Source organism: Charadrius vociferus, unplaced genomic scaffold (assembly GCF_000708025.1).
Source record: "Charadrius vociferus isolate BGI_N301 unplaced genomic scaffold, ASM70802v2 scaffold1346, whole genome shotgun sequence".
In the NCBI taxonomy this organism is placed as follows: Eukaryota; Metazoa; Chordata; class Aves; order Charadriiformes; family Charadriidae; genus Charadrius; species Charadrius vociferus.
In genome coordinates this window covers 314,217-339,170 of record NW_009648681.1, presented here as the reverse complement: position 1 = coordinate 339,170, position 24,954 = coordinate 314,217, and the positions used below count along the sequence as shown (strand labels likewise).

The 24,954-nt window shown below is 39.3% G+C and overlaps 2 protein-coding genes across 3 annotated transcripts in view; one reads left to right on the top strand and one right to left on the bottom strand.

The window, feature by feature from the left end:
- GIGYF2 (GRB10 interacting GYF protein 2) overlaps positions 1–24,954 on the top strand; it is a 67,905-nt gene that overhangs the window by 10,048 nt on the left and 32,903 nt on the right. For both annotated transcript variants that reach the window (XM_009886530.1, XM_009886529.1), the window contains exons 5-6: positions 6,629–6,740; positions 7,293–7,333. In XM_009886530.1, coding sequence (XP_009884832.1) covers positions 6,629–6,740; positions 7,293–7,333 — 153 coding nt within the window. The remainder of the gene's footprint in view (positions 1–6,628; positions 6,741–7,292; positions 7,334–24,954) is intronic.
- Positions 13,174–15,153, bottom strand: KCNJ13 (potassium inwardly-rectifying channel, subfamily J, member 13). The gene is made up of 2 exons (XM_009886528.1): positions 14,676–15,153; positions 13,174–13,796 (listed from the first exon to the last, which is right to left on the bottom strand). Exons 1-2 carry the CDS (start codon positions 15,151–15,153, stop codon positions 13,174–13,176), a joined length of 1,101 nt encoding a protein of 366 aa, XP_009884830.1.

Genomic DNA, 24,954 nt, shown 5'->3' with positions numbered 1-24,954 from the left:
GTTCAGAAACGTCATTTTTATTTATTAACATCCTGAGAATAAACAGGAGAAGGTTAATCGAAAGACATAATTGGATTTGGGAGAAATTTGAGTCTTGCCAATTTCAGTGCATCACTGTAGTCGATGTCTCATCCTGGATCACTTCAAACATTTGCAAATTAATTGAGAAAATGTCCTCAAGCTGTATCACTATATTCAAAACGTTGAATCCGGCATTTATCTTAGCAGTTCCCTTTCAATGTGCATACTGCTGTGAACGCTATTTGGGGTTTTTTATATATAAATATGATGGGTTACATTTAGAATGCTAAGAAACCTATAACTTGGAAATATCATCAGGAGTAATTAATCATGTAATCTCTGTCTTTGCAGGTGTTTAGGGAAGTTTCTCTTAGGGTCCTATCTAATTTAATTCTAGACGTCCTTAACTGGTGGTATTTTCAGGAACATCTTCAGAAACCACTTCCATACATAATTAAATGCTTGACCAGAATTTTGCTCTGACTTAATTTGTCCTTTCATTTTCTGTTCTCATTTCTTACTCCTGCTTTCTTCTTGGCTCACATCTTTCAAGTATTTGTAGATTGTCATCTGTCCTCTTGTGGTTGCTTCTCAGCTAAGGTGTATATATTTAAACTTCTGCAAGGCTATCTCTGGATTTCCCTGTAACTTCCCCTTCTTTAGTTAGCATTGTCTTTGCCCAAATGCTCAAGGCTTAAAAAAAAAGGATGTGCACATGTATAGATGTGGGACGAGACTGTTACCGATATATATCCTTGTTATATTTCTGTTGTACCTTTGAAAGCTGTTGCTTTTTTGCTGTGTGCTTTTAATGTGCATGTTGCATTGCTGCCATCTGTGTTTCACTTTCGCTAGGAATACATGTATCAGCTATTTTTTCTAGGTGCATTAAGGCTTAAGTCTGCTGCTTAAAATTTGGTGATTTAAGACCATATGACCACTAGTGTGCTCTCTAGCTTCAATCTCAAGATACCTTGACCATTTCTAATTTGCCAAACCCTTTCTTTTTTTTTTAGCTGCACCACTAACAATGAATGTCATCCCTATGCAGTGAGCAGTGGGTTGCTTTTTAATTGCCACCACTAGTTTCAATGAAGTCATAGGGTTAAATGTGGCAGAATATGGCTTCTAATCTGTTACTGAATCTATTTGTATGCATAGAAATTTTGTTTGGCAGGAAAATTTGATTCATTACACTTCTGTGGAGAGAACTTAAAATTTGCACTGTTTGAAAGCTTCTACTGCATATATTTCTGTTTTTCGTACTTCATTTTTGAGATGTTAAGAAATATTAGCTCAAGAACTTCATTGTAAAATTAATCTTTTTCACCTGTTTTTGTTTTCATTCTCATTTGATTTTTTCTCTTAATTTGTATGAATTGTTATATGCTGTGCTTATTAGGCTATTCTGTCATTCTTATCTTCTGCTAAGCTGTAAAGGACACATTTCTCCACCTTACCCCATATATTTTTCATTCTTGATACAGTTTGAAATTGTAAATTACTGAGCTTTCCCTCTTTCATTGCTTGTTTCTTCCACTCTTCCCCTTTTCTTTCCACGAGCAATTAGTCTTGGGCTTTAGGCATGATGACTCTTCCCAAAGTTTCTGTATCTCAGGAAGCAAATTAGGGCTTCTGCCAGGAGAAAATTGTAGATTTGTTTGTCATTATAGACACAATGTTCTTGTGATTAAGGACTTTGTTTCTAATAGTTTTTTGTGAAAAGCTCAGTGTAGGGCTGTTGGCATGTAAATTACAAAAGTAACACTTGCAAGTGGCAAGCTTTAAATGCAGTTCTATTTCTTTTTTCCAAGTTACAGTGAAAAGGACTTGGAATTTCTTTGGAGTTTGTTCATTAAATGGGCTGCTTCACTTAACATTTGGAAAACATTTTTCTTTATTCCCTTGCAAAATTGCCTGCCTTCAAAAAGTTATCTGGTGTTTTTCGTGAACTTTACATCATTGTATGCAACAGAGCTGCTGCTGATCAAGTGTGGGCTTCAGCTTTACCGAAACAAGATTACTGTCATGAAGTGACTTGCACAACAGTAACTTCAGGGAAGAATTTGCATGTACGGTTAGATTTGTTAATTAAGTTCCCTCACTGAGGCACAAATCACAGAATTGTGTTCCAGCATTTGGGAGCGTGAGAGGGAATCTGTGACAGACTGGCAAAGGGAAGAATGGATAACCTGCTGGTAAAGGAAGGTTATTGTTGGAACTCTAAATGTGACTTCCCTTATCAGTATTTAAAACTAAACATAACACAGTAAATACTTTCTCAATAGTCAAATCCTACTGACAATGATTACTTTTAGCTGATGTGAAAATTATTACTGTGTGGAGGTTGGTTTAATTTTTTTTGTTTAAAAATTTTATGACTGTGTACTCAAGTACAACTTTGTCTTACTGTTAAAAAAACACTTGCAGTGTGCAGCTGCCATGAACACTACTGTATGTGTCTTGTGTGGAGACATAAATCCAAAATATTTTATTCAGTTCTGAAGTTATATTCTCTAAAGAAACCAAGTACTTGCACGTGACCTTTTTTCTAATTGACTTGTTTTCCTGGGAGCTCCCTGTGGTGTGCAGTTAAGCCCTGTGCTTTGTGCTGGCAGGACTGGAATGTCAACATTCATGAATAAGAGCCTCAGACGAGGAGAGATTTAAATAGTCCCTGGAATGGGCTGTAAGCTTACAGACACCTTGTTTTGTAGCTGTTCTCCTTGTTGGTTAAGACCCTTATGAAGGGTACTTTGATTCCCATTAGAGCTCTCTCCCCTCCCACCCTCTTTTCCCTTTGTAATCTGTCTTTTCTGCTGTTGTAAAGTGTGGAAATGGTGTGAAAGTGGAAAGATCTCATACCTAAACAGCAATAGTTGAATTACATTTATCCTGCTTGTCCCACACAGTATTCTGTCTACGATCGTAGATCCTAAACTCTAGTCGTGCTCTAATTCCAAGAATTTCCATGTTGCATTGTGTTGGGTTGTTGGGGTCTTTTTTTGTAACAACAATTAGAATGACAGTGTGTGCTGCTTCTTGCCCTCTTGTTTGCCTTGTATGTGTCACTTAAATTCAGACTTGTCTGTGTTTCTGGTTAGAGACTTTTGGTGGTTATGACTGCAATATCCAGTGGATTGAGATCCTTATTCTGAGATTTTTAAGGAATTAATGAAATACAAATGACACAGCTGCTCCATTCGTTCTTAAATGGAAGAGTTTATTGACATCTGTTGACTTTGCATTCAATACTTTGTGCAACGTCTACACTTAGAAAGTCTGCTCCTCCTGTGCCAGGCATTTTTTTCAGAAGAGGCATTCTATTTAAAATAAGCATGTTGTTCAAAATTTATTAGCCATGAAAAAAAGCCAAGAAGTGCGGAAACAGCATGGTGAATGGTGTGCTTATATGTACAGTTTTATCCTCTGCAAGCATTTTTCATGTGTGTCCCAGTGTGCAATTTCAGGTCCGACTCATCTGCGTCGTACTTGCTGAATAACTGACTTTGTACACCATGGTTTTCCTTAACTGGCTACTTATCTTCTGTAGCTTGGAAGGATCCATTTTAATGGAGTATGCTTCTCGTGCAGTGGTATCCTTGGTTTCTGCTGGAGTTGCACATGTACTTCTACGGGGAACTGTTGAATGGGCACATCTTATTTCCGCACCTCAATGGTGTGCCTTGGAGAATGCAGCGCAGGAGGGTGGCAACACAAGCAGAGCGAAGGTGGCTTAAATAGGTCCTGTCTGGTACTGTGTGGTATTAGTACAACTGGGAGTTGAGTACTGTGGCCCCACAGGCAGCCTTAGTCTGAATTGCTGAGATCATTTGCAATAATGATCCTTTTGCAAGGTTATCTTTTAATTCAGACTATTTCGGTGGCTGAGCACAACTGAAATACTGATGAACCGTGGCGTAGGGGGGGGGGCATAAGCGGAGAGATGTTTCTCAGGCTGTTGTTTCACATACTTTTAAAGCTGCCATAAGCATGCTGCTGTTAAAACAACTCTGATTCTGTTCTTCCCCTGATACAGGACACTTATTTGCTGATGAAATCTCCCGTATCGCCAGCCCTCTGGCTGTGCTAGTTATGTGTGCGCTATCATAATCAGTGTACTTGCTCACACTGCATGGGGAGCACTACACATGTTGCTGTTACTCACTGTGAAAAGGACAACCAGTTTTGTTTCTGTTGGAAAAGTATATGCAACTTTCCACCTCCACTACTTCAGAGACATGAGATGAGTCAGTGCCTTCATTCTGTTTTGACTCTGCCTGCCTGTGGCTTTCTTTTGTGAACTGCTTTTGCTTTAGTATCTCCTGTGAGAGGAAGGAAGAGAGCTTTCCTGTAGCAAAGAAACTAGGCAAAGATTGCCATTGCGTGAGATACTTAAACTTATTTGTGAAGAACAACAGCTTGGATTCCTTTTCCAGGATCTTAAGAGACCCATAATGCCTTAGCTGAATAAACATTATGCTACTTTTCATGTTGTATCACATTTACTGTTTCTTGCCTTTGCAACTTATTTTGCACTCATGACTGTGGGCAACTTTATAGTATTGGACTTCCCATAGTGAAGGTATTCATATTTCTAGTACAGTCATAGGTCCGATACTGACCTCTGCTCTCTTGCCTTACATGCTCAGTCAACTCCTCTGTTTCCACCTGAGTTTGTGTAAGAACAGCTGTGCTGAATCAGGCAAGGGCTCCTTTAGCTCAAAATGTCTCTAGCAACAGCCAAGAGAACTTACCTTGGCAAGTGAATAAGGACTGGGTAAAAATACAAAGGTGAAGGAAGCATCACGTATATGCTCGGCTTCCAGACATTTGCAGCTCAGTGCATTTCCTGAGCCAGATGTGGTCTCTGTGTTTAGTAAGTTCAGTGTTATTTATCTTTTATGAGTTTGTCCATTCTGCATCTGAACTTAAGCATCCCCAAAACTGTGGTAAGGAAGTCTGCATCTCTGTGACAAGGAGGTCTGCCACTGAACTGCTTTGCTGGTGCTAGGAGCAGGATAGTACCCCAAAGAGGGTATTTAAATCCCGTTTCTGAAGCAGAAAGAGAAATTGTACAGACATTAACTTTATGTGGCTTCCTCATACACCCTGCAACCTGTGCTGCCTGATAGAAAATCAGTGTGTATATGAGGAGTCTGACTGGATTGTCTGGGGATCGCTTTTCTTTTTCTCCGCCTGGAAAGCAACCCCCCCCCACCCCCCAGAGAGATTTGGCATAGAACAGTAGACAAACTGTTGCAACTGCCTTAATTATTTTGATTATTTTAGACCTCTTTTTGTAAAACACTGAAATAGGGTACAATTCGTTGATGAACCCAGGGTTCTTTAGATTTTAGATGTAGAGGCTTGTTATCATTACTTTCTTCAGAAAACTACGGAGACTGGAGTCCATTCTCAAGATGTTTATTTCCTGTTTTATTTGGTCTTTCTGTGTTATTCCTCCAGATCCCCGGCCCGGTTTGCACCTCATCCTTTGAGGTGTTAATTATCCAGGAAGAGAAAGATGAAAGGATTGAGGTTTGTGGTAATTTCACAGCCAAGAATAACCTTTATCAGGTGCTTTTTAGGTTCTTGGACTTGACTATAGAGACTGTATGCGTATTTAGGCAAGGAATTGTCTTGACAACTAGCTGATTGATGCATTTCACTTGTTTGTCTTCTTTCCATGAGATCCTTGAAATGCGAAGTTAGCTGATAAAAACCTCCCATTTCTTCTGCTGTAGCACTTTGTGAAACAGTGTTTATCTTTTCTAGATCTGGAAGATTCACCCCAGCCATTAATCTAACCGGTGCTGAAAGCTATCTTGAAAGTCTGCCGATGTGTGTGGGTGTTGTTTTTTCTGTTGTGTGGTTGGTTTTTTTGTTGTTTGTTTTTTTTTTTTTTTTTTAACCAAACACCCCACACTTACTCAAACACTGAAGGTGTGCTTCAAGATGCTTTACTTGAGGATACATCCGTAACTCTTTGGCTTGAGGCTTGATAGTTGGTAGCCACCTACGGAAAATCATTTCTAGAAAAAGCAAGGAAGATGATTTTTATTCTGTAGCTATTTGGGTTCTTGCTGACCTGCCTATACTCATCCTGTGATCCTTCTTTTTTCCCCACTGCTCCTGGGGGGAGATTTCTGCTGGGAATGACTAGAACTGAATAGTGGTGAAGCTTCCCTTCTCCCTTATTAACCTTGACAGCAGTTAATTATGAGTACATCTGCAGTGCAGTACCATTATACTGGATTCCGCTGTTAAAAGCAATCTGGTTTTTATGTGTAAAGTATGCAGGTATTGTGTGGATGTTGTGTGAACAATGTATTCTTGTTTGGTAATTTCTGTTGGGTAAGTATCTTTTCTGTGTTTTTCTGCGTAGAATTGTTTGCCTGTTCTGTCTGATCTTGTGCTTCTTGATAATTTTTTACATAAGACTCTTTCTTCAGTCTTTGTTCCTTTTTCCCTTTGCCCCAGATAATTTCACTGGGGCTTAAGACTTCAAGATTAGTTCAGAGGGACACCGGGAAAGGGAAACCTACCTGATTCTTCCAACTTCTGTTATTATTTGTACAAACACTTGTGTTTTTTGTCTTTTCAGGCAGAGGCCGAGGAGAAAGCGGTTTCTACCAAAGAAGTTTTGATGAAGTGGAGGGTGGATTTGGGCGAGGAGGGGGCAGGGAAATGCACAGATCACAGAGTTGGGAGGAAAGGTAACATAACTCTAGCCCTTAAAGTTTTTTACATACATCTGCTCAGCTTCCATTTGTGCCTTTTGACTTCATAAAAACATGGTAGGAAAGTTGTTTAGGTGTATCTGTGAGTGGAGTGTCCGAATTCCGAAGATGGAGAAGACACAGTAATGTTTCTAGAAACTCGGAGCAAGTAAGAGTATTTTTGCAAAGAATTTTTCTGCTCAGTTCCTGGGAAGAAGAAGCTAATTTAAAAGAATATAAATTATGACAGTTGCAGTGGAAATAATGGGTGAAAATATGGATTGCTAAAGGATTCACTTCAATTTTAGTCTCAACATTGTTGACAGTACTTAGGGTCACGTTTCAAAACATACCTAGTTGCCAAAGGCTGTGCGTGTATCAGTGTTCCTCAAAATTTCAGTCGTCCCTTGGACCTTTAAAGATACTGTCCATCAAGCTCTAATTTTAAAAAAGCCCCCTACCAAAAAAAAAAAAAGGAAAAAAGCCGTGCCCTAAAATGAGAGGAGTAGTTCCAAAACCTTATTTGAAACTTCTATTCTGCCTTTCTAGGGGAGACAGACGCTTTGAAAAACCAGGGCGGAAAGATCCAGGTATGGTTTTATTACTATATGGGTAGAAAATGGGAGGGAGCAGTAGGGGGTGTTTGGGGAAGGGATCTATATGTACATAAACATTTCTTATTCCTCCAAGTATATTGTTGATACAAGATTCATGATACTGTGCCAGGTTACCTAAATGTGTTCTCAAAGTGTTGTTTTTATTATTTTGTGTTCTCCTCACTATTAGGCATTTAAATGTTTTAGATAAGAAAAATCTACAGTAAGTAGGTTCTGTTTATTCAATTAAGATGTGATGTCTAGCTGAAACTGAATTCCTGTACCTCTGTGAAAGGAGTCTTTACAGATTAACAGGTGTGCTGTGGCAATATGCCTTTTCAGTACAGCTCTTAAACATTCCTGGCCTTTGCTATTTTGGTACCTAGGACTTCTGGACCATGCAAACTGTTAATTTTTTGAATGCTTGCTAGTGTGACGTAGGTCCCAGCAAGCAGTGTTTTGAGGTTCCCATGCAGATGGATTTACTGTCTGTCAGATTAGTTTAGGTCATCATACGAATCTTCTGTTCATTCAGGTTATCAGGTTATTCTTCTATTCTGTTTCTTAAATGCTTCACACTGGCCATGCTCAGGCAGAATACTGGATCCTTAATTTTGACCCAGTATGTCTGTTTGAATATTCAGTTGAACTTGGAGTGAGTTGTCATCTTGGAGATGGAACATATCCACTCTGTATTCTGAATGGTAAGAACATTGAAGCTCTCCTTTATAAACTTACAAGTGCAATGATTTCTGCTTCATGGGATTGTGCGTTGGTTGTTCTCTGGTGTGACCTTGCTCTTTCTCTGTCGCATGTTTCCACATGCATGTACCACATCTGTGCTTAGTGAGAGTTGTGGTACTGGTAAAAGCTTGCCGACAATGAGTCTTGGCCTTTTTAGGACCCAGAGGATCTTTTCATCTTTGAATATCCTCCATAGTGAACATACTGTTAAGGGATAGATCAGAAAAGACAACTGCAGGTTGGGTTTCAAGGCAAACAAAACCAAAGAGATTCAGTTGCAATTAAAAGTTGACAGGAATGTATTTCAACCGCTGCTTAGCTGTCAGTATTTTTTTTAGGGAGAGTAGCATAAATTTCTGTCTTAATAATCTTCCAGATTACCATGGTGGCATACACCTTGGGAGTCTTAATTTACCATGTCTGCTTTCAAAGCCCCCTCAGTCCTCTCTCCATGTATGAATTGATTTTCATATATTTTAGAGTGCTTTTATTTTTCTGCTTTTTAAGTTGAAAGAAAGCACAACCCTAAGATGGTGCTTGTTTTCATCATTGTTTTCTTTAAAGAAAGAAATTGTTTTCATCATTGTTTTCTTTAAAGAAATCTTTATTATTCTAAAAATAACTTGAAAGTGATCTGAGATTGTCCTTAAATGCCAATGGTGAAACTTTAGAGTTCTCCTGTGTCTTTATATTAGAGACCCTTTCGGGAAAAATTAAAATAGGAGAAAAAAAAAAAAGTACTGCTGAGATTTCAGGACTGCATTTTTTTACTACTTTTACATCCATTTGTATTTTGTATCTACCACAGTTGATTCAATTTTAATTATTTAGCCCCTTTCTGTTCTTGTGATAAAATTACAACACTTCCAGACCCAGACTATAGAATGTACTGCATTTCTAATTAAGCCTGTGATAAAAATACCATGTATTGAAATAGATAATAAAAAATACAGTTTATTGAAATAGAGAAGAACTTAGAGTATGCAAGATGTCCTTACTGAAGCTGACTTCTGCCTGAACATGGGGGGGTTAATGCTTCAGCTAGTATAGAGCATATCTTGTTTGTAGCAACTTCTAGTGATCGGGACTTTGGAATGCATCTTCTCTGAACCATTTTCTAGAGAAGTTGGTGTCGCGGTGTGCATTGGTGGAAGCCGTGGTTCATTGTGAAGGGGTGGGGTGTTTATCCTCAAATCGTCATCATCAGTGATCTTTCTGTAGTACCTGATTGCCCCTCTTGTCCCTTGTTCTATTTCTCTTCTAGTTTGATTTACTTGGCTAATAGCTCTGTAGCACAGTATGATAGAGGCAAGAGACCTACAATCTTTCCGAAGTTTTAATAAAAAAAAAATTGTTTAAACATAGTAATTTGTTTGCATATTGCTATGTTAGAGATTAAAGTCCCAATAAGTGGGAGGACCATTTCTTTCCTCTTTACCTTCAAAGAGAAATAAGGTGGAGAACACAAAAATACTAACAGAAGGTGTTGGTTTGTTTTGACTTGAGCCTTGATAAACAAATAGTTACTGTTATATATTTTTCCAGTGACAAAATATTTTGAGAATGAGATAGGGATACAGGTGTGCCAAAAAGAAGCTCCATGTTAATACCAAGCATTAGTATACCACACATAAAGCAGTGAAAGCAGAAAGATCACAGAGTGAGTTGACATGCAGTTTATAATTCAGGCTAATATGCTTTAGCAAATGCATATATCGATTTCTGTTACTCTGGTTAAACTCCTTAGTTTAGGCTTTTATTCTCCAACTTCATTGTGCTTTAGTTTCTCATTGTTCTTTTGTAGGGCCTTGGGTTAGCCTCAAATTACATAATTTACTGAGTTGCCAGCTTTTTCATATTCCTCGTTCTGGGTGATCACATTACAGAATTGATAAGAGATCAAACGTTAAACTCTGCCGTGCATTCATAATGGATCACAATGCAAGAACCCTTCAATTAAAAATTGTGAGATTAAAAAAGTACTAGACCTTCAACAAAGAATTATTTCTCAAATATGATCAATATGGTGTTCTTAAAAATTAATGATTGCTTTTTCAGTGCTCACAACAGTTTGCAAGGTCACATTTGACTGATTCTCAATATAAACAATATCTGTTCCTAGTTTCAGTGTGCAAACTGAAGATGCACAAAGTATTTGTGCGTTTCTGTTGCAGATTGTCACAGCTCTGACAGACTTCGTTGAGAACACAAATTGCTTCTGGAAGGCTGAGGCCATTAGCAAAGAAAATGAGCAAGTTGTTTGCTTGATCATGGCTGTCTTCTAGAACTGCACAAAAGCTGCTTAATTTTCTGTGCAGCCCCTTGACTAATACCAGCTTAGTAGCTGAGGGGATTTGATTAGTTACCAGCAATTACACACTGGTAGTAAATAATTGTAATGTAGATTAAACAAGACATTTAGAAAGTCAGTTGTGGAACCTGATTGAGTGCTGTGTAGCGTGTATTTTTTGGTTAGGTTAGGAAGACTTGAATATGAAAAGGGTGTTCAGGTGACTATAAAAAGGATGTTGAATTTCTTTGAGTCGCACTTTCCCTTACGATGCCTGGCTTGTTTTTCTTCCCTACCTCACTAGCAAGAAGTGTATCCAAAGAAGGTTCATCACCAGCTTGCTCTTGAAATGTTAGTCAAAGCATAGATCAGAGCCCATCAGCAATTTTTCTAGGCTTGTGTTCCAGTTTGGGCCATGGCCGATTTCCAATACTTTATCAGGCTTCCGTGGTTCACCAGTCTCTGAAACTGTAAAAGCAATAGGGGTGTTTTGTCTATTCTTTGTTCTGCAGCTGTTCTGAATTAACTACACAGTTGTGTTTGTCTGTCTAATTTGCTTCTGTATCGTTCTTCAGCTTTGCATTCCAGAATGCAGTATTTGAACATTGCATTTAGTGTATACTAAACATATTTTTTTCTTTACACTTGCTGTTGTACCCCCTTTTAAATGAAATCTATAAATAGAAAATTATTTAAAAAACAGGATAACTTTAAAGTATCAAGTCATTTAGAAACCAAACAAAGCAGCCCACACTTTGATTAGATGTTAATGGAAATGAGAAATATCCTTTTATGTCTTTGGCTCTAAATGGTGAGATTATATTACTGTCCTGTTGGGATTATGCATCTGAATTTCAGAACAATTGGTTTGTCTGAGGCTGGAGTATGTGAGATATGGGAAAAACAATACCTCCCACAGAATACTGCTCTTTTTTCCTAAGTGGTTATTTCAGACTTGACACAGGAATCTGTTCTACTGCTCTTGCACTGGTTCTTCTCAATGTCTTATATTGGTAGAGAACATGGAAATAACACTTGCAAGAAATACCTAAAAATTATTGGTGCTGGTGTGAGGGTGAAAAAGGGATCTTTAGACTCTATATGGGTCAACAGCTAAGAAAAGTAGGGATGAAAGCAAAGTAACTTGATAGTGTGTTGCTCTCCAAGCTCCACAATATTCATGAATGCTTTTACATAAAATTAAATTTAAAAAAAGAGATTTTGACAGGATCTGAGGTCTGGAATGTGGGGAGGCAATACTTGAACAGTTTGGAATGAGAGCTGAATTGCAATGAAAACGTGAGCCTTCTGCCTTGTTCCCCCTTCCTTGTATGAAATGTTGCTACGGGGCTGCTTCCCATTTCCCCAGCTCCTAAAACAAAGTAGCTTTTTGCTAGCATCTTTAGAGTTGTGAACATACTTTAGTTAACAGAGTTTTGGGGCTTGAGAAGAATTCAGTTAAACAGTATCACATCAGATAGCTTGAGACTTTTTCCTGCTGCTGACCACTTCAGTGAAGTTAAAAGGAAGCATGTTTGGTAGCCTATAATGCTGTTGTCAATGAAAGTTGCTATTTATGCCATCTTGGATTCTGGGAAAAGTCTTCTACCTTTGGGAAATAATTTTTACTTTATTTTCATCCTTGACGTCTGGTATGAACACGTAATAGGCACTGCTTTTGTTTAGAGTTTGGAAATAATTATCCATCATTCTGTTTATCCTTTAGCTTCTTAAATTATTTAGGAGCTTCAGAACAGTGTCTTAATTGCAATAGGTTTATGAGGCACTTAAATACAAAAGTCTCACGTATAGTTTGTTTTAATTTTTTATTTTAAAATTGATTCAAGTGTCTCTAAATATTTTTGTGCGGTGTGTACAGGCAAATATTGATGTTAAAAAGCATAAAATATAAATGGATGCAGTTCTACTTGTGTATATGGTGCATCCTTCTGGGTCAGATCTACTTGAGATAAGCAGCGCAAAGGTGACAATGTGTGGAATGTATGGTCTTTTTTGAAAAAGTACATTAATTCTTTTAGAATAGTCTGTTTTCCACTGCTAAATAATTTATTCCGTGTTTCCAAATACGAAAAAATTTCCACTGCAGCATTTGTTGTATACATGAAGATTTTTTGATAGTGTCTTGAAATGAGATGTTCTCTATTTGGCAGAATGAAGAACTACAGTTAGTATTTACAATTTTGTTTAATAAGCACAGCAGGAGTGCTTTTCACTGCCACGAGAGATTGGCAGTACTTTCTAAGAGTGAATTCAGCCATCTGAAAACTGATATAACTCTGTATCCCCAAAGAGGTAAGAGAACAGGAAAATTAGGATCTTGGATGAACAGAGTTGCTTATCCCAAAACTAATATATTTACTGAATGACCCCATATGGGCTTTGACTGAGAATTTTCTTTTGTATTGTCCGTTTTGTCACAAGCTGGTTAATTATGATTTTGGTCAGCTTTGGGAGTTTTGAAGGTCTCTCGTTTCAGGGTCAGTGCGGCGTTAATCATAGTTTGGTGAATTCAGCAGGTAGCTCTTTTAATTTCCAAGAATTAGTACTGTGATTCTTGTACCTGACTTTGTCCTGGGTGGTTAATCCAGCCTCTCCTCAGTTTACACAGGCACACCAGTTCTCTTTACTCTGCATATCAAGTTGTAATCAAAAGGACGGGAGTACAAGAGAAAGATCACTAGAAGATGGCAGGGCAGGCAAGGAAGGAAGGTTGTAAGTGGAACCTGAAAGTTTAATGTAATAATAATTAAAAAAGCACAAAGTTCACAGTCTGTTCTCTCTATTCTGTGAGGCCAGTCTCGGAGAGCTGGAAGCTGTCGGCGTGCTGTCCATTGATGCGGATCTCCTTGTCAGTCCTTTTTGGACTATTTGAGTCAGCCGCAGGTGGGAGCTCAGGAATAGTCTTGTCAAAATTCTCCATCTTGATCTGATATTCACCCTTGGGGCTGCGGGCTAGCACGGAGGCGAAGCGGTGGTATAGCATGATCTCTGAGGGGAGGTAGGATGTTCTCCTTTGACACATTTCTCCTGTGCCCTCCTGCACCGCTGACAGAAAAATGACCAGCTCAAAATGGTGAGCGGCTTCTCTTTGGAGGAGAGCAGCCAGGGGGCTGGATGGAGTGACTGAATGGTAGTAGGTCAGTGGAAAGATGAAAAAAGGACACTCCTCCGAAGTAACGCTGTCTAGGTGGAAGTCAACGCTAGTTTGGTGCAGCTGCCCATTCTCTTGTTCTTGGTAAAGTATAGCAGAAATCTGGACGCTAGTCAGTGGGCTGGAGCGTGTGTTGGCCACCTGGAACATAAGGTATGGCTTCCCCTCTGTGTGTGCCACTACAGCAGAGCGGGTGAAGCGGATGGAGAATGCCCGATTCTTTGGTCGGGCGATCTTTGCCACGAAAGCACCTGCATCACAGAAAAGAAAAAACTGAACGGGGCGCACTGTGCCTGGGTTGGTTCCCTGCAGCCTCTGAGCTCTGTGATACAGTACAGAGGAACAGAAGCAGGCTTGGGTGGACATGGTCTTTCTAGCCTCAGCCTGCATGTTTGAAAACTTCTAGGCTGGCATCACACTAACCCATTTTTGGTTTAAAAAGTATAGCTTTCCTAAAATGCTTCTTTTTCTAAGCTATGTTCACTTACTAATCACTAGAGTGTTCACTTCCTAATCACTAGAGTGAACTCTAGTTGTTGGAAGGAGAGCTGTTAGCTTGCTCCGATGTTCTACCACAGGAGAAGTTTGCTTTTACTACACAGTAAACTAACCTGTGTATTTTTAGTCTATCGAAATACTTTAAATCTGAAAGCTATTTTCAGTAACTTAAAATGCCTCGAAATAGCTGTGACATTTTAAAAAGGTTCATTACATTGGGTACTGAGGAACACTGAATTAAAGATAACAAAAGTACTTCAGCTGGACGAAAGTAAACCTTAAAACTATTAATGAAAACAAATTGACTTCAAATACTGTAATACCATGGAAAAAAACTTGGCAAGATAATGGTATAAGAAATAAGTGATTGAGAGTGGTAAGTGGGGAGCTGCCACAAGTATTGTCCAATGAATAGTGGCACGCTCAAGCCCAAATCTTGATATCAACTAATTTATGCCTTTTCTTAATGAAAGATATTTAACTTTTACTACTAGATAGCTTAAATTTCATCACCCTTGTAGTGACTGGCTTAGTTCTTCTTTCAGATATCAACATGATCACTATTTATTGCTAGCTTCATTTCTTAAATCTGTCACGCCTATTCTATCTAAAGATTAAATATGAAGGATTACCTGTGATGAAGGCTTCCAGCATGAGCCCCAGGACCATCTGTATTGCAAGCAGCGCGATAGCACTGGGACAGTCCCCACTTGGGAACATAGTGCCGTAACCAATTGTGAGTTGCGTCTCCAGTGAGAAGGAGAAAGCAGCTGTAAAACTGGTGATATACTTGACACATATAGTGTGGTTGTCAGGCGGAGCATCATGGTCCAGCTCCAGGTCCCCATTCATCTCAGCCAGCAAATACCAAAGCACTGCAAAGACTAGCCAGTGAATGACAAAAGAAGCAGAAAAGACAAGCATCATCCATCTCCAGCGCATGTCCATTAATATTCCCCATGCATCTCGGAGGTATGCCAGACCTTTTCCTTGGGCACCATCCATCTGGAATGTGCTGTGTCCGTCCTTGGTCACCATTCTCAAGTATCTTTGGGTCAGGAGGGGAGCACTGGATTTGGTGTTATTGCTCTCTATCATGTCTGTTGTCATCTTCTAGAAAAGAGGAAAAAGGAAATAATGTGATACGATGCAGCATGTTTGTATTTTGCCTAACGTTCACAGTTTTTGACACATCAGCAGGGGTTGAAATACTGCAGCCAACAAAGGAAGGCTTATACATTGCAATCCAGAGAAGATTAAGTCAGGAGCCTGCAAAGGAATTTACCACTGTTTGTGGTAATACTTTGCTAAAAAAGATTAAGTTCAAAAATCTGACTACTTCTCAAATTTTCCCTGCTTAGTTGTTTAAATATAACTTTCATACTTTACCTTCCTAAATTTATATTTGAATCGCATGCTTTAATTCTTTAGGGGTGAGTGGGATGGGATTAGGCATACTATGTCTGAAAAGAAACTTAATTTTTTCTGATTATATCAGTTTTTGTAACTTCTTTTTAGCAGAGTATACTAGTTTACCAATACTATTATGAATATTATTAACAGTAGTACTATGGAAATAATGTTTATTGTATTATTTGTATTATTGTATTCATTTTTAGGGGAATGCTGTAGTTCACCTGGTAGCCCTTTCAGACTTTTCTAGCTCAGGAGATGACTGCTGTCTGTACCCACCGTATCCAGTTAAGCAGAATTACAGTGTTCAGGGCAGAGCTGCTTCTGTGAGTCTGAGGCTGTTTGTGTAAGGATCGGGTAAAAAAGGGGCAGGAGACCAATACTGAAAATATACTGTGATATAATTTGAAGTTTAGTCTGCCTAAGCAGTGTGTTTTTTGTTAGTGACCAAATAAGAAAATAGGACAGCGAGTGTGTGGGAATTAGGAGGTGAAGGTGGAATTGCAAACGTGGGAAGCAAAATGGATACTTGCAGGTATTTGAGGTGTTAGGCTCCTTTGTTGGCTTTCAAACCTCAAAACTTGCCAAACTTGTCAGAAATGCTGGGTGGCTTTTGAAGAGACACTGGCCGCTCAAATCTGTACAATTTATGAGTACTGAATGTTTAAAGTTTAGCTGGGAGAGACTAAAATAAATAAGGGCTCAAGTAAAATAGAGACTTCATAATCTGTGCGACCCACTTAAAGAATATTGTGAGGAATCTTCTTTATAGAACAACCGAGTATTTTAAAGAAAAATGTAGATTCTGCAAGTCATAATTACACATGATGTGTTTAGTAAATTGTCTCATCAATTTTGTACACTGTGTACAAAGTGTACAAACAGGCTGGAGGAATGGGATTTTTTTTTTCCCAAGAGTTCTGTCTTAGTTTTATCTGGAAACACATTAGATCTAAGGTTCCTGAACTTCAGAATGAGTTTATGAAAGGTAAAAATCTTTCCTGTGATCTTTGATCCTGTAAACCAGCAATTTTCATGACTGTTTGCTTGATACCAAATTTTAGTAATTACAAAATATTCTCTTTCACTTGTGCCTAATGCATAATGAAGTAAGAGAATTGACATCACCGTGAATATTTAGCTAGATTTTAATTTTTCTTTCCTTCTGTAGGTTCTCGGAACCATCCAGCTATTTTTCCTATCCATGCTGTAGTCAAAAGAGGTAGAGTAGATGATGGCCTGAGTGGAATTTGGTAGTTTCCTCCTCATTTTTATTTTCCAGTTCATGTCTCCTAGAACGAGTATTTCAAAACCACTCCCCGTTCCAAAGAATACAGTGGACTTTCTGAGATTTTTCCTGCTCAGTAGTACTAGGCTGCTTTTCTTGGGGGATTCTGATCATAGTCCGTTCGGTTTATAGCATGCCCCCCCTCCTTATCCAAGTTTGATCTTTGGTCTACTATGTGGCTCTCTAAATGACAGTTTTCAGTCTTGCTGCACCGTTACAGAATTTATAATAACCTGAATACCATTTTAAATGCTTCAGGAACCAGATGATTAGCAACTTGTCTGTGGAACAGAGTTCTTCTGCTAAGAATCAGAAGAGCCCTTCTGGATGCCTTGAAGGAGCTGGAAAATGGGCATCCCTGAATGGGAAGGATGATGGGGACCATGCACAAAGTGAGCTGCTAACATGCCTTGGTTTTATCATCTTACAATAAGCAGTACTCGCAAGAAGCACTCCCTCGTTTGAATAGAGCAAAATGCCTCTGGGTGTAAACCTGATGCGTCCTTGGGGAAAGAAAGAAAAAAAAAAAAAGCCTGACAACCTAGTGTGTTTGTGTAAATTCTCATGGTACTTTGAGGGCAGCATCTGCCTCTTAGCCTCCGAGTAATTTGGGTTTGCAAAACAAGCATATGCTGTGAGAATGAGTCTGATACCGACTGATTGGTGACAGAAGACTTTTCTACAGTGTTTTACATATTTAATGTATGTTTTTCTTTTTCTCTTAATGTGGTACATTTTTCTTGGCTACACTTCGGATCTTCCACGCATTAGTGCTAAGGTAGTGTGCTTGAGCCCTGCAGATTTTACTCGGAGCAAAATATGTCAGCGTTGCAGGGTCTCAATTTTGTTGATTAAGGAGCTTTCTAGAGTGGTAATTAATCACTTAATGTTGGCTTAAAGCTCTGAAAAAAATTAGTTGGTGTTCACCATCAGGTTGTTTGGGATCTTTTTTATGGGGGAGGATCCATTACTGTCAGATTTCGAAGGTACTTGAGAAAGAAACCTCCATTAGCCCCCGGCAGCACATTTCACAACAGCCCTGTGTCTCTGCTCCTTGAGACTCCCAGCAGGGGAATTTGCCTGCTGAGGTTAACCAGGTTACTACTCTGGTCTCATTTGATATAGGCCTCTGATTTTTCTTATCTAGGACTATTTAAAATATCAGGTATCTAATTAGATGGCAGTGATAGCATTGGAAGTCTGTAAGCTTGAGTTCCAAAACTTTTTTTTTTTTGCAGAATCCACAAGTCTCAACTTCTTGGGGTGGGGAAAAATGGGTAAAAAACCTGCAGATAGGCTCTGAGAGTGGTGCCGTTGGTTCAGAATAAGAGGTGAAAGAGCTGCCCTGTGAGAAATAGTTTATTCAGGCTGGAGGATTGGTCCTCTGTATTGTCAAAAGTAGAGTCAACTTAAAAGTAGATCTGACTTGGAATTTAAAAAGAATTGTCTTCTGTCTACTCCTTTCCTTGTCCACTGTAGTAAAAAATATAAATACCTTCTTTCCTTGTTAGTGATAAATTAATGAAGTTGGAAAGTACAATTTAGGTCATCTGATCCCCTGCCCAGCACGGTCCTCGACGTCCCCATGTTAATCCCAGTTTCAAACAGCGTATGTTGTAGGAAAGACATTCAACTTTGACTTGAAAAGAAAAATTCTGCACTGTTTGTTGGAGAATACTTGTCTCCGCTGCTAAATGCATACTGTATTTCTAACGCAGATTTGTCTAATGTCATCTCTTAACCTTTTATGTTATGCTGTTTGTCTGGTTTTGCTTTTCCTGGTTCCTGACTTGTGAAACTGTTGTAACTTTGGGGTGTTCCTTCTCCCTTCATCTCCCAGCTGATAGCCCTTGACTGGAAAGACAGGAACTGTCAGAAATAACTTTTCTAAACCTCTTTTGGCATGCTGACCAGTCTTTTATCATGCATTCAGTGTGTCTAATCCTTCCTCTTTCCAGTCTCTTGAAAATTAAATGGTTATCACCAACTCCAGTGCGTGTGTCAGTTCTTAACTTTTTTTTAGTCTCTTTACCACCATTGTCCCTCACTCTGGCTTCTTCTGTGCACTGGAAGTTTAGAAGACTAAGATAAGTCAAGGTAGGGCAAGTACTACCTTTTTAAATGAAAGTGAGTTTCCCTTTTCCAAGCAGTCGGACAGGTTCTAAAGTGACCTGGCTTGCTAATGATTTATGTGTAATAAAACTTTGCCTTGCAGCTCTAGGATATTGCTTGCATTTCTGAAATTCACGATCCAGCACACTGATCTCCCACGCTTTGCCTTTTTGATTGAGATCATCTTCCTGGTGTTGTAACAGCTCTTTGTTACGTTGCTGCTTCATGGCACCATGTTTCTTTCCTCTTGTTTAGCTTTTCTCTTGACAGACGGAGCTCAGCTGTTAAGACTCTGGTGGGATTGCATGGGGACTCATTTGCAGCAGTGTCTTCATTTTCTTTTGGTTTGCCTTCTCTGTTGAAGGTGTTTGAAGTGACACTTCCAGCCTGTTTTCAGCTCAGTATGCTAAGGCACCTGCAACCCTTCTAGGAGCCTGAATGCCTTTACGTGGAGCTGTGTTCAGGAGAGACTTCTGCAGTGTTGCCCTGCCCACCCAACTTCTACTCTTAACAAAATCTGTTCTAATTGACCTTGGAAGGGATTTGAGGCAGTTTATAGTGCACTGCTTCGTTGTGACAGCAAAGTAGTTAAGAGGACCTGCTGTTTGCTGGGACTAACTGCAAAAACTGCTTAAAACTGTACCATAATTTGAAGATTTATTAGAACCCAGGTGGTGCTGGCATGCCCCTCTGGGAATGTGTACGTTCCCTCTTTACTTGACCTGGGTCCACATAATCTTGTACTAGTTTCAGATTTAAACATCATCTCTGTGCTGTAAGCTGTGATCATTCAGATGTGTCGCTGCCTCTGCACTTTGCAACAAGAACAAACTAAGTTTATCTTTCTTTTTATAGGCACTTTTCCTGCTATTAAAATCTCAGTATTGTTATTTTTAGATTGAATGGCAATCCTTGAGATGCCCTGACATTAATATTAGGAAATGAAGGTTTTTTTGGTATTGATGACATGACTGGATCATATAACTTACATTAGGGGATAATCTTAGAAATATAGGAAGTAAATCAGTTAGAATAACTGCTTTGGTTGAAAGCTTATGCTGCAGTTGTTAGTAGGATAGCTAAAATTGCAAACGTGTTTGTCCTTTAGGTTTTGTAGCTAGTGCCTCATTGAGATGAATGGGAGTAGTTTGTGACAAAACTGTTTTTTCCAAGCGGTCTGTGGAATTAAGGTAACAGTTTTCAGGACTGTTACATATATAAGTCAGTCTTGTAAAAACAGGAACTTTAATTTGTTAAGCCCAAGTCGTGCTTTTCAAAGCAGGTGCCACAAAGTATAGGATGCAAGAGCTTGTACTTTTGAGCTTCTGTGACAGAATGCACTTTAAAAAAAAACTAGAACGAAACCCCCCAAAATTTTGGTGAAATGGGAGAGTATGTCTTTTTTTATATAGTACAGAAAGCAAAGCTGCTTATATACTTGCTTTTTGGGGACATCTGTAATGCTTCATTTTATGTATAATGTATTTTCACATAATACAGCATGCTGAAAATACTGTGAGGTTCCCTATGAACCCTAATTGTTGATTATGAAGTAGCATCTGAGTGGACCAGCTAGGCTGGCCACCTTTAGAGAAGCAGAAAAGCTTTACCGAGACTTTGCTTAAATGTTGTTGAAGGTTTTAAAATATGTTATATATTAAATCCTTACAGAGAAGCTTGAATGTAAAATTGAGTATTGTTAATGGAGGAATAAATTTAGAGTTAAGAGGGAGGATATTAGATGTAAGGCTGTAGTAATAGAAGTCTGCTCCCATCCATTTTTTTGTAGAACTTGCTGTTATTGAAGAGCAGTCCTGCCCTATGTGATGCGAGCTTCCTAATGGCTTGCCTAGAATGACTGGGTTTTCTAGGATGTCGTCGTTTGCGCTCGATGCGGATGCATGTTTTCCTGAGCAGTGGTGGTAGCTCACAACAACATGTTCATAAACACAGTCAGAATGCATTGGTTGAGAATGATTGAAGGCACGAGATATAATTAGAAATGGTAAAAGCAGGCTCGAAGAGGCGAAGCTAATTTCTTTAATTTGTGATGGAGTTGAAGTTAAAACGCTGAGTTACAATAAACACAGCAAGAAGGTGAGGATGGCTCTTTCGTAACACTTGGCTGGGTAACACCCGGCTACCTTGACTGTAGGCTTGCAACTGCTCCCTGTTTGCAGAGCATTGCAGAGTCTTTCCAGCACTGTTTATCTTTGAAAGCTTTCTGAAAAAAACATTGCATGATGACTTTGGTTTTGCTGCTAGGACTATGGTCACCTGAGAGAGCGTTTTCTTTTTGGAGAAAATCAGAAACCATTTTGTTTAAAGTGATACTTAGTTGAGTAAGTGTTAGGAATAGAACTCTGCCCTGAAAACAACTTTGATTACAGAATGACAGAAAAATTTCTCATCGTACAATAAGAAAAAAGAGAAAATTAAGATTATTTTGTGTACTTACCAGTCTTTGAAGGGTTTGTGTGCAGGAGAAGGGGAAACCTGTGCTCCAGGAGAGGGATTGGGCTGGTCTTGTGTATTGGTCCCAGCACTGGCAAGAAACTTCCCACAACTGGTTGGTAGAGGTCTTTTTTTTTTTTTTTTTTTTTTTTTTAAAAAAAAAAAGGGTTTGTATGTCTCATTCCTGTGTTTATAGTGTTGAGGGGGGGTTGGTTTTCATCTGAAGCTGATTCGATTGGTCATTTTGCCTGCAGGGGGGCTGGTTAGCTCTGATCATGTGGAAAAGAATGCTGGTTTGTTAGGAGCAGTTCCTTACCCAACACAAACCCTTAGCAGCCAAGGAGAAATCCTCAAACACTTACATGGAGAAGGGGTGCCTTCCCCCTCACCACCTTAATAAAGATAATTTTTTAGGTTTGTATAATCTTAAAGTTTTACATAAAAGTTGAAAAGGCCAAAATTCCCCTGGAAAAGCTGAATGAAAAATGTTCCCGTATTGCTGCTGGAAAACCCACACTGTTCTCTGATACTTTCTCCCTCACCAGTGTCAACTCCTGGGGTTTTTAGCTTAAAAGGGAAACTCTTGTGTCTCACGACTGCTTGTCCAGTGCCACCTCTTCTCATGAGGTCCTGAGCTCCTGAGTGTTGGTGTTAACAGAAGGGTGGGCTGCAGCTAATGGTACAGCCTGTGGTCTCTGAAGGGTGTTGCTGAACTGTAGCTTAATGCTGGTCAGAAGATGTAGATCTGACCACTTCTCTTCCATCTCCACAGTGCTCCTTTGTGAAAACATGGAATTAATCACAGGATTTTGCTAAAGCCTAGGAATGAAACAATGCAGATTAGGTGGGTTGCTGATTCCATACATCAAACGAAACCACTTCCACTTAAGCTGTTTTCTCTCTCGCTTATCAAATGAAGAGTTATTTATGGAAGGTATTTTAGCTGAACAACCACACGGAGTGGTCAGCTTGCTGCACTCCTAAACCGAACTCTGAGGACAGCTTTGTAATGCAGTAGTATTTCACACTTTTTTTTTTCCCCTTGGTGAGCTGCTGATGTGAGGGCTTTGATCGAACGTCAGATGTAAGAGGATCTGAGAAACAAAGGCTGTGGTTGTTTGCAGGAGAACTACTGAAGGCCTGCTGGGAAAATTATTAATGTAGACTTTCCTGCTTAGGAAACAAAATCCTCCCTCTTTTTTTTTTTTTTTTTCTCCCTTTAACCTTCCCCCCAACCCTAAATTGCAAAACATTAATTCTTTGCTTCATTAGTATGGTACATTTTAATACATGTTCAGGCACAGCACCGAAAATTGTGATAGGCATAGTCTGACCTTCAGAACCAGGGCAAATAATGTAGTGCAAGGGGACTCCCACCACTGTGGCGAGCCTGTAGGACAATTTGACTTGCCCTTGACCCTTCCCTCTATACAGCAGCAAAGTTGAACTTCCACTACAGACAGACTTTCTTATTTAGAAGTAGGATTTATTTTTTTTTACAAGCAGTATTTTCTTACAAACCATATTTTGTACTGTAGAAGGCGTGTGGTGTCCGGTCACATGTTTTCTAATCTGATTCAACTGAATGGATTGAAAATCTAACGCAACTGTACAGCAGATGAAATAGCTACAGTATGCAATTTCCAGGTGTTGTTGTGGAATTAAACTCTGCTGTTAGTTCCTTTGAATTTACTGGTTCAGCCATACTCATGACAGTGGACAACTTGGTGAAAAAATATGGAGTGATATTTGAGTAGTATGTGTTTGAGACCTACTGTTGAGATTGAGATTTTAACCAGAGAGAGAGAAAACACAAAGCTAGAAATGGGCATCAGAACTTCTGATATCTGTCACTAACTTTGGTTACAAGTGAGTCACTTCATTACGTATGTATTCCTATAGTGTCCCTAGGATATCAAACACTGTCCTAATCAGAAAGTAGTCATTCTTTAGAAACATCATCTTAAGGCCATTTGTTTTATTCTTCTGTAAAATGAGCTACAAAACTACACATCTAGGCAAAGTTATTTGAATTCCTTTAAAAACACTAGCTGCAAAGGTTTTTCTTTTTATCCTCTTCTTGAGGAAGTGTGTAGCATGCAGCAGAGAGAAGAGAGCAAGTCAAAGCACTTAACAGAGTCTCCTAGTTTTTCCCTTCTTTAGAGGAAACAGCATGGCTGTCAATCGTCGCTTTCCTGTTTATTCTCTCCAAACAGTGAGCATGTCATAGGAGATGTGGACTGACAGCGTGGAGAACAGAAGTTATTTGCCATTCTGTTAGTAGGTCCTCTTCATAAACGTGTTGCCACGGGGCTATGTCCCAGAATCCCTGTCTTGTTCTTCGCGGTTAGTCTCCCTTCAACCCAGTGTTGCACAGCTGTAGGCTTTTTTGGCTGGATACCACTAGGCTCTATCTGAAGTTTTCTGTAAACACCATTGCTGGCTTTGTGACAGACTTGAACAGAGGTGCCCTTTTACTGCTCCTTCTCTTCAGGAAGTCCAGTCAATTAGTCCAAGGCAAAACCATAGATTGTGTTTTAGTTTTTTTTCATCCTTAAAACGTTGCCAAATACTGCCTCTCTGACCTAAGTCTTTTCAGCTGAAGTGAGTGTTCTCAAGTCTAGGAACAGTTTGCAGAGACAGTATGCTAGGACTTTAGAAGTTACACATTTACATGTTAGCTATAGGAGTATTCCTGTATACGGTTTTGTCATAGTCGTTCTGTCACGTCGGTAGCTTGTTTTTTTTATTTTTTTTTTCCCTGATACTTAACCTGTGACTGGTTATTTGTAAAGAACTAGTTTCTTGGCTGGTCTGTCTACTGTTCAAGATCATCTAATGCCAGATCTGTTTTGACATTTACCTTGGTGTATTTGAATATTGTTTGCTATGATGTGTTAGTACCAGAAAACTTGTGTGTCACATGTTCAGTGACTTGCTGGACTGCTGCTGTGTTTAGAAAGGTTTCAGAATCACAGGTGATACCATCGTCAGATGAATATAATACGGACTGCTTATAATCAGTTCTTTTTTTGTTTGTTAGATTTCTAATGCTGTAGAATTTAAAATTACAGGAGGGGCAGGATCCCGCTTGTGTCTGATCTTGGCAAACAGCTTTTGATGTTTTGTCACCTCTGTAGAGATGCATGTTTTAAACCCCACAGCAGCAAATGGGGATGCCATTTTCTGCAAGTTCAGAGTACAAAACCTGACTTCAATAGTTCACTTCTTGGGAGCAAAACCAGCTGTCTTAAGGACTAAGAAAACCTGAGTTGCCTTAGGTATGCCTATAGCATGTATATATTTGCAGAGGGGCTAAGAATATATGGTTATTCAGTAGCAAAGTAGACTTCACAATATCCTTTAGGTGACTTTCTTTTCCCCCCCAGGTGTTTTTGGAGCAGCAGAACTGAGCCTGTGGGCTGATAGCTTGCAGTTAAAGAGCAGTCTCCAGAATCTTCGCTGAACTTCATAACAGTGGAAAGAAATAACATAGAATCACAGAATGGTTAGAGTTGGAAGGGACCTTGAAAATCATCTAGGTCCAACCCCCGTGCACTGGGCAGGGACACTTCCCACTAGACCAGGTTGCTCAAAGCCCCATCCAGCCTGGCCTTGAACATCTCCAGGGATGGGGCAGCCAC